The sequence below is a fragment of the Arachis stenosperma genome, chromosome 10 (assembly GCF_014773155.1).
Source record: "Arachis stenosperma cultivar V10309 chromosome 10, arast.V10309.gnm1.PFL2, whole genome shotgun sequence".
Classification (NCBI taxonomy): domain Eukaryota; kingdom Viridiplantae; phylum Streptophyta; class Magnoliopsida; order Fabales; family Fabaceae; genus Arachis; species Arachis stenosperma.
The window spans coordinates 110,709,566-110,718,902 of NC_080386.1; the positions used below are offsets into that span (position 1 = coordinate 110,709,566).

The 9,337-nt window shown below is 33.4% G+C and overlaps 1 protein-coding gene across 1 annotated transcript; it reads right to left on the reverse strand.

Moving 5' to 3' along the window:
- On the reverse strand, positions 1-6,707 carry LOC130957982 (transcription initiation factor TFIID subunit 5). Its single transcript, XM_057884851.1, has 19 exons — positions 6,270-6,707; positions 6,077-6,158; positions 5,843-5,921; positions 5,647-5,744; positions 5,497-5,553; positions 5,306-5,393; positions 5,115-5,224; positions 4,434-4,541; positions 4,140-4,291; positions 3,666-3,776; positions 3,514-3,583; positions 3,370-3,409; positions 2,533-2,697; positions 2,329-2,405; positions 1,212-1,328; positions 868-1,133; positions 644-739; positions 484-556; positions 1-398 (listed from the first exon to the last, which is right to left on the reverse strand). The coding sequence occupies exons 1-19, from the start codon at positions 6,425-6,427 to the stop codon at positions 345-347; spliced, it is 2,001 nt and encodes a 666-aa protein (XP_057740834.1). The 5' UTR covers positions 6,428-6,707; the 3' UTR covers positions 1-344.
- Between the last annotated feature and the right edge of the window lie 2,630 nt (positions 6,708-9,337).

The window sequence follows — 9,337 nt, forward strand, 5'->3', positions numbered from 1 at the left end:
ACCATATCTGTAATTTTAATCCTCATTCAATTTATGTATGTAAATTACCCGGGAGGAATGTCTATGCCAGCCAATTATGCATATCGTCAGAACCAAAATTAACCAAAGAGAAAACTGAGTTCCATGTAACAAAAACTTGTAACTCCTATTCAGAATAATTCACGATACATAATGCATATTGATGCAGAGTGGAAAAAGTATGTTCAAATAAATTTACAGGAATAGTTAAAAACAAAACAAAAAATTGAATACATAGCACTTATGGGGAATATGGTAATTGGTAAGCATTGTTTTTTCGGTCTGCCACTTTGATCTGATATTTGTAGACCTACTTGGGAAATGCATTAGCCATTTTTTGCAAGAGCTCCAGCTGCAAATAGAAGATTCCTTCGAGAAAACTGCTTTCAAGAGTACAAGCATTATATTATATTATTGAACTGGATAAAAACATGTAACTAGGTAAAAAAGCATATGAGAGCTAACCCGCAAAGCATAAACTGGAGTAGATTTGGTGGGCAATGTTTTCAGTGATCTGAGTCTGCTAGCATTCCCACTTCTACAGGTAAAAAAGTCATTCAGTTATTCCTACCAATGGGACAAAATTATTGTAGAAAATTATATGTTATCGCCATAGCAGGCTTACTTTTCTTCAGCCCTGGAAACCTTAGTGCTCGTATTTACATCCCATAATTTTACACTGCAATCAGCAGATCCAGATGCCAGAACAGAACCTTCACAACTGATACATCCGAAAATAGTTGATAGCATAAGTGGTGTTTAATAGTTAGATATAGAAATTTCAAAGACCTTTAATTTCCTTCCAAACAATGATCAAAGTTGAAATATTTTGATCAAGGCAGGAATCACCTGAAAGCAAGTGACCAGACACATGATGTGTGACCAATCAAGGGTGTGAGACAGCGGCCACTAGAGAGGTCCCACATCATGATCGTGCCATCTTCATCGCCAGATGCCATATACCGTCCATCAGGAGACATTGCCAATGACAAGATCATACTCCTGTGACCAACAAAAACTCGGACACACTCCCCACTCTGAACATCCCATAGTCGAACTGTTTTGTCACTTGAACCAGTTGCAATGTAGTTGCAGTTGGCATGCCATTGCACACACTAAATAGGATCATGAAACGGGTAAGCTTTGCTTCTAAAGCATATTATAACTGAAAAATATTGGAATTTATAACTCACATCAACATCAGACAAGTGCCCTGCCATTATTCTTAACGGCTGTATCCTTTCCATGGACCAAATCCTAGCAGTTCTGTCATGCGAAGAGCTGGCAAAATAATGCCCTACAGGACTAAACTGCATAGAGAAAAGAAATACATGGCATTCTATAATCAAAATGAACAGGCAGGCAATGCCCTAACATGAAACAAAAAAATAAAAGGAAAAACTACTAAAAATACCCATGAAGTTTACGAACGTCGACAAAAGTACCCATAAACTAAGGAAATTAACATTGTACCCATGAAAGATGGGTTCCGTACGACAAAAGTATCCAAACCCTAATTTTTTGTTAATTTTTTAATAAATTTCCAAACTACCGCACCCTAACCCCTTTCTACCGTCACTCCCTCTCTTCTCACTTCTTCCTCTCTCCTCACTTCTCCCTCTCTCAAAAATCCTCACATAATCACATAACTCTCCTCCTACCTCCTCATTGCCGTCCGCCACCCACCTACAGGTCACTGCCAATCTCCTCCCCTCTCACTGCTTCCTCCTCTCACTCTTAAGGTGACTACAACACTTTCGTTGCGCGCCTATGACCCAACCTAGGAGAACGTCGCCGTGGCGCGCCAGTCCCAGCCGAGGAGAACGTTGTCGTGGCGCGCCCGACGAACACCGTCGTCGCGCACCTGAGAAGAGAGAGGGGTTGTGGTGTTGCTGCATGCAGAAAGAGGGTTCAGTAAACTTGTGACTAAACCGGTTGAGGTCCGATCCTCCACCCCGACCACCACCATCGATTTCGGCCTGGTCTGTTTTAGGAGTAGTTTTGGATTCCATGGCAAAGGTTTTAAAGGTGCAGGGTGGCTTATGGAAGGTTGAAAAAGTGAGTTGAGGTTGAGGGTGGGGTAGTTTGGGAATTTTATTAAAAAAACAACAAAAAATTAGCGTTTGGATACTTTTGTCGTACGGAACCCATCTTTCATGGGTGCAGCGTTAATTTTCTTAGTTTATTGATATTTTTGTCAGTGTTCGTAAACTTCATAGGTATTTTTGGTAGTTTTCCAAAATAAAAACACATGGCATATCATTGTTTAATTTTTATTTTATTTTATTCATTCAAGTACAAGTTGTTTACCTGAACATCCCAGACAGGGTAATTGTGACCTTTGTAACAAACAAGATTAGCATTGTAAGTCGTGCTCCATAATCGAACTGCATAATCCAGATAAAATTCATGTCTAAGAATAAGCTTCAAATTCAAACATAAGATAAACGAAACCTACATTACGACCTGAAGTGAAAAAACAAATTGAGGAAGAACATGAAATCAAGTACATACTAGTTGAGTCTGCTGAGGAAGAAAGAATAAACTCTCCAACTGGACTAAAAGAGGCTGCATAAACTGGCCCTGAATGACCTTGAAACAATGTATACTGCCTTTTCCCGCCACCACTTTGCCCCATTTGTGGATTTTGTGATGTATCATTCTCATCCTGTGAAAGAGCTGATGATAGAAGCATTGTCAAATGGACATTATGGCAAGAAAAACATGAAGATAAAACTCAATTGGTGATGTACAAATGCTACAAGAGTTGCATAAACTTCTCTCCAATCAAGATTACTTTGTCAAATAGCATCTCAATTTTTGTTTAGTTCAACTCAACTGCCATATATTTTATTTTACTAGAGACCTTGGTGTTTTCAGAAATAGGCATAGTTTTTTAGCTCAAGTAGCCACAAGCAGATTGGCAGACCTGACCAGCACCATCCTTGCTTGAAGAACCACTCTCGCATGTAAATTATAAAAACATCATTTAATCCAAGGGTCCTTAAATCTTCTCCCAAACATTTTGAAATAGAATCTCATATTGATATGTATCAAATTCTTCATCCCACTTGGGCTTTTTCTTTTTCAACTAAGTTTTACACTTTTAAGATCTAAAAAGGTATTACATATCAGAGACTACTACGTCACAATATCTCAGTTAAATTAATATATAGTTGTTTGCAGGGTGTGATATATAAATATATTAGACACTGTAGCAGATACATTGCAAGGCAAAAAATCATAACCTCTGAACATCGTCATTTTTTCTAACCACATTAACATTTATCAAGCAAAGAATGCAACAGTAAAGGCTTAGTCTACGAACATATTTTGCTACTACAAACTTACAACTGGCAGTCTGTTCTCCAAGCTTTGCCATATCCCAAACCTGTGGAGACAAACCAGATTAACATAAAATTCAACCGTAAGGTAAAGATAAAACTACAAATAGAGATTTCTTCTCTTAGATGGTGGAATAGGAAGTAAAAGTACCTTCAGTGATGAATCAGAAAATCCTCCAGCAACCAATGATCCATCATGGGATATTGATGAACAGCTTAAACTGAGTAGTTCACCAAAATATAAGTAGTCAGCAACAGAACCCCAAACATAATAACATTGTTTGACCAAGTATTAGACATTACCCATTATGCGTATTTAGAAAAGTATAAAAGCTAACTGATGGCAGTGCTACACTGCTAAGTTGTACACGGTTCCTCAAATCTTCAAGGATTGACTGTTCCACCTCACTCGGGCTGCAAGAATACACCATTAGACAATTCAATGGAATTAAATCACAAATTTACAAGCTTGTAACTGAAAACTGTAACTTCAAATATTCTAACATCTTGCATTGTACAGCTAACAATGACACAAATCAAACAGTAAAGAACCTTCTCAGCCCAAGAAAAATTATTTCGAGGGGTACAAATCCTATCAAATGACCTTTTAAGCTTTGTTCTTACTTTAATATCATTAAAGTGGTTTAGAATTGTGATACTAACACCAACTCAAATTCATCCCAAAAATGAACAGGAAAGCATAGTGAACCTGCTTTGATCTACATAATATATTCAATTCATAACCATATTTAATGAAAATTTAAACGTGAAAAATACATTATGGGCATGGGAAGTTCTGGTTTAACTCGCGGAGCTGCAGATACAGTATTAACTTCAGCTTTGATGTTTTTCCCTGTTGCACTTCCGCCCTTGTCCTTCTTTACCTTTTTGATCGAGGCACCTTGCTTTCCTCCTTCAACTGGTCGTTTCTAAAGGAGAAACATGCCAAAAACAAAAGTGAGAAAGCATTTGACCAGTGGATTGAGAAAATTATAAGTAATTGAAATAATTTAATTGGTATCCATACATTTTGTAGACAGAGCAAAAGGTTCATTTTAAGAAAACACATACCTTATTCTCCTCTGTCTCCCCCTCTTTTGCTTCCCCTTCACCCTTCTCAGAATCCGAAAGCAAGGAGCTAGCCTTTTCCAGTCGCTCTTCCAGAGAGTCTTCAAGCAACTACAGAATAAGGATAATGAGATTGAAACAAGATAATGAATAAGTCCTTAATACTGTACATCACAAACCAATGCTGAATGATGCCAATGATGCCAGGTCTGTTATTCAATAATTATTGCCAACAGAAACTAACCCCATACCAAGGATTATGATGGCAGTACATACAATTTAATCCCTTTTTTCAGCCAACTATGCACCACTAATCCAATGCCTTAAAAAACCAAACAAGTCGTTGGAGCAGTAAAATGACATGGTGAAGGGCTAAAAAATATTAACTATTATGGTCAAAACTGGGATTTTAAAACATATTTTAAAAATAACATTAATAATTGAACATAGGAATATCAACATTATATATGCATGTAATAGGCATAGAACATTCAACACAATAACTTTCCTTAACTAATATATGTCATGGAAGTATTCGTTAGCAAAATGAAGCTTTATGTTCATGCATGGCGACACTTCTACTACAACAAAAGGTAGCAAGAGCAATGGTAACTGAAAGAACATAAGCAATATAATTTCTAACTTTCATTTTGCAAAGTTTTGTATATATATTAATGGACTCACCCCCCAATGTATTTCTTTCTGATTTATCTGGTTTGCTGCATCTTGGCTGCTTCCACTAAGGGTGACAGCCTCAGGATCATCAACAATTGAGCTAGGTTGTCCAGGAGTAACTGCATTATGACAATGAAGAATGAACTACATGCAACAAGAAATTCAAATAAGCAGAAGCAACTTAAAATAAATAAATGTACCTTGGAAGTTAATATGCTCATTGATAATACCAAGTATAGTAGTGGATTGTGTACTGTGTAGATGTTGCAATAGAAGCTCATAGGAATACTAGCAAAAAAGAAATTGATTTTACTTGTTTTGGATGAAGGAATAGTTGTATTAATAAGAAAATGAAACTGGGAACATAAACTGATAGAGAATCATATATTACCTCACATATTTTTATGTTGAATTTACTCTGCCTAAGCGAATGGGCAAATTCCATTTCCTGAGTCAGAATAACAATGAAGGATTATATAATGTTGATTGCTAAAGATTGAACAACTTGAAGAAACTTCCAAGTTAAAACACAGCAACTAACCTCCAGATGAGTGGGGGAAAGAACACCTTCCAACTTTTGCAGGTCCCTTAAGTGCATCATTTCATGATCTTCACGGAAGGTATTGAAGAAGTGCCGAGCTGAGAATACACACCACAATCAAAATCTCGTAAGTAGAAGCATAAATGACAAAACACATGCCGCAGGCCGTTTGGAACTCAGGTGGATATTTCAATACCTTCCTGAACATGCCCTTTTGCAACAAGATCCATAAAGCAATGGATAAACACTGGATAAAGCACACGAAGCAACTCATGCTGCAATTCACAAACCGCTACTATAACTAAACACAAGCCAGCAACTAAAACGAAATAATAATCTTGTATAAACGAATTTCAACAATAAAAAATTAAATGAAAAGGCCTAATGTATAATTTTTTTTAATAAAAAATAAAAAAGAGTAACTAAGAACCTTGTACAAATCTAGGGAACAGTGAGTCCATGATCTTAGTCTGCTATAACCATCGTGAAATCTTGCAGGGCCACTCTCCAACCTGCAAAATTAAAGTGGACTTAGATTTTAGCTCCATCGCTACATAGAGAGATGAAAAAGCGGTTTTTTCCTAAACTGAAAGTGTAAGAACGAAGAAGGGGGAATAATGTACTGAGAGAAAGAGAGAATGTGCTTGGCAATGTCTGGTTCGAGAGGGGAAGAATTGGTCTTGTTGGTTTGGAATTCTTCCTGGAAGATCTTCTCCGTTTGCGTGAACCCTTTCTTCTTCAGGTACGCTGTCACGTACCCTGCAATTTCATCTTCCTCCATTCTTCAAATGAATTCAAACACCTCTTTGCTCTTTCACTTCACACACTGCTTTTCCTCTCTCTCTCTCTCTCTCTCGCTCGAATTCCACAGACCAGACTTAATCTCCGTTAAAATCTTCTCCTATTTTCTGTGCGTTTCACAAGATGATGTTGATACAAAGAGGAATTGCGGTTTCCGAATCGGAGATGAGAATGCGAGGCAAGGGTTTGGCGTCGTCGTTTTGGGTCAAAGTCAGAACTCAGAACTCAGAACGGTTTCGGTTCAGCCGGTCTCTGGTTCCCGAGCGATTTTCTAATGGGCTTTCACTAAGAGGTTTCGACCCAAGAATAAAAAAAATATGATTTACATGCACAGCTTTTTCAGGCTAATGTTATTCTTTCACTCAGTGGGCCAAAATGGGTCAGTTTCACGTCCTTTTCAGCTTTTTGGACTACACTTCAAGTATCTTACTCCAATTTGGGCTTTGTATGGATCTTTAAGAATTTTAAGAATTTAACCAAAAATAACACAAAGCAAAAAACAAAAACTAGGGAATAATTTTAAGAATTTAATTTTGATGTACTATTGGTATAAAATAGTTTTACACGTGTATCTACTTACATAAAGCGTAAGTAAAAATAACTACCTTTTATATTAACTGCATAAATGATTATCTAAAAGAACGGATATAATTGCACGACTGTGTAAAACACTTTATATTATCAATGCATCAAAATTAAATATAATTTTAATTTACCAACATTTGTTATTTTTTATTGTAAAATTATTTTTTAAATATTTATTTCTTAGAAAATTTAGGATTTAGAGTTAGAAGTTAAGATTTAGAATTTATAAATTGAAGTTTAAAATTTAACATTTAGGATAAAATGAATTTTAAAAAATTGGTTTATATTGGTTGAAAAATAGTCGGTTCACTAGTTGAAATTGAGGGAAAAAAATATTATTTTCTATTATGTAGTTTGAAATTTGTAAATATTTAGATGTTAGTATTCGGTTTGAGGGAGGATATTAGTAATATAATAGACGTATAAAGTAACAACTTGGTGAAAAATGTGAAAAAATAATGTTGTATGAATATTTTGAAAAATCTGGTACAAATTTGTGAAGTGATGTAATAAATTTGTTAGGATAATTTTTTAGCATATTCTTTTTGTTATTCTTTTTGTATATAAAATAAACGTGTAAGAAAGTATATATAAAATAAGAATGAATAATAGAATGGGTGAAATTTTACTACTCTTAAAACTAAGAATGAATAATAGAATGGATGAGATTTCACTCCTCTTAAAACCAGCTTTTACTTTTTAAATTCCTCTCCCTTTATGAAGTTTCATTATTTCACCACCATTCTCTGCAAGTTGAACAGAAATTTAAATTATGTTATATTTAAATTTACATCGACTTTGTCTGTATGGTTTTTTTTCTCTCTCTCTCAATCACATGTTGTATACTATCAATTTTTTTCTATAGCAAAACATATATAGATACAATTTACTCGTATAAAGATGTTTTTATTTAAAAATAATAAATAAGATATAGACATATATTATATTAATTAATTTAATTAAATATATTAAATTATTTAATCAATTTTAATTATTATTTCTGTATAAAAATATTTTCATGTGAGCAATCACTATTAATTACGAGACTAGAACGCAACCTTGTAGTAATAGTAGTAGAACGTTTTTCAAAAACTTATACAAAACTGATTGCTTAAAATTTTATTTATAGCCTCAAATGGAAAGCGAGCAAAGTACCTGAGCAATATTTATTTGATTACGAAACAATATTAATTAATTAACCAGTTGAATTATTCTCTACCAAACTTTCACTACTGTCCACTAGTTGATTTCAATTTTAATTTGCATTATTTTGGTGGTTAGGAAAATGAAGCAAACTAAGAGATGTGGGCTGGGGAACACAAGTCGCGTATAGCATGTTATGTGTTGCCACTTTTCCTAAAAGGTATGAACTATGAAATGTCAGCCATCGTTGTTGGAGGTGAAGAACATAATTAAGCTATATTCGTGACCCCCCATTTTTAGATATATGACATAATTCGATAGGTTTCAATTTTTTATGTGGCGTGATTGTATCTGATTCTGATCTGATAAAATATATTATCCGTCTGGTACATCCACTAATTTGCAAGAAGTTATAACGCATAAAAAAGATTGCGCTAATAAAATTTATAAGGGTAATGTTACGTATCCAAATTTTTTTATGAGTTAAATTTAATTAAATTAAATAATAAAATTTAAAATAATATTAATTTTAATTAATTTTTATTATATTAGACTAATTTAATTGAATTTTGTTAAAAGTAATTTAAACATATAGCATTATTTAGTTTATAATAACACTTTATTTATATTAATATCTCTTTATAACATAAATTAGCAATATATATTATATTGCTTGTAAGACACATTATTGATTCATCATTCTTTTATTTATTAAATATATAAAAACATAATAAAAATAAAATTAATAGAAATAATAAATTGTTTATAATTTAATTAAAAAATCTTAAATTTAAATTTTAAAATAATAAAAAATATTTTTATCAATTATATATAATAATAGTATATTAAGAAAATAATTGTATAATGACCCTTTTTTATATTTCTATAATATATAGTATAGAAGTATAAAAAAATTGATACCCTAACCCTTCTCACGTATATATATTATATAGAAATATAAATTAAGATGAAAACTCACGTACAATTGTGTACATGTAAAATTGTTAGCCGTTTGATGATTTAATATATTTTACTAAATTATTATTTAATATCTGTTAATTATTAACTTCATAATAATAATATAATTATACGTAAGTATTTACCATAAATTAATATCTACTCAGGATAAAACTTTTAACTAATCTAATCATATATAAATTCA

Excerpts from the sequence above, each read along its gene's own strand:
- LOC130957982 (XM_057884851.1), bottom strand. The coding sequence starts at position 6,427 with ATGGAGGAAGATGAAATTGCAGGGTACGTGACAGCGTACCTGAAGAAG. Across the intron at positions 3,584-3,665 it reads TTTCTAAATACGCATAATGG|TTTAAGCTGTTCATCAATAT; the intron begins GTAATGTCTAAT and ends TGAACTACTCAG. Across the intron at positions 2,406-2,532 it reads TTCCTCAGCAGACTCAACTA|TTCGATTATGGAGCACGACT; the intron begins GTATGTACTTGA and ends TGGATTATGCAG.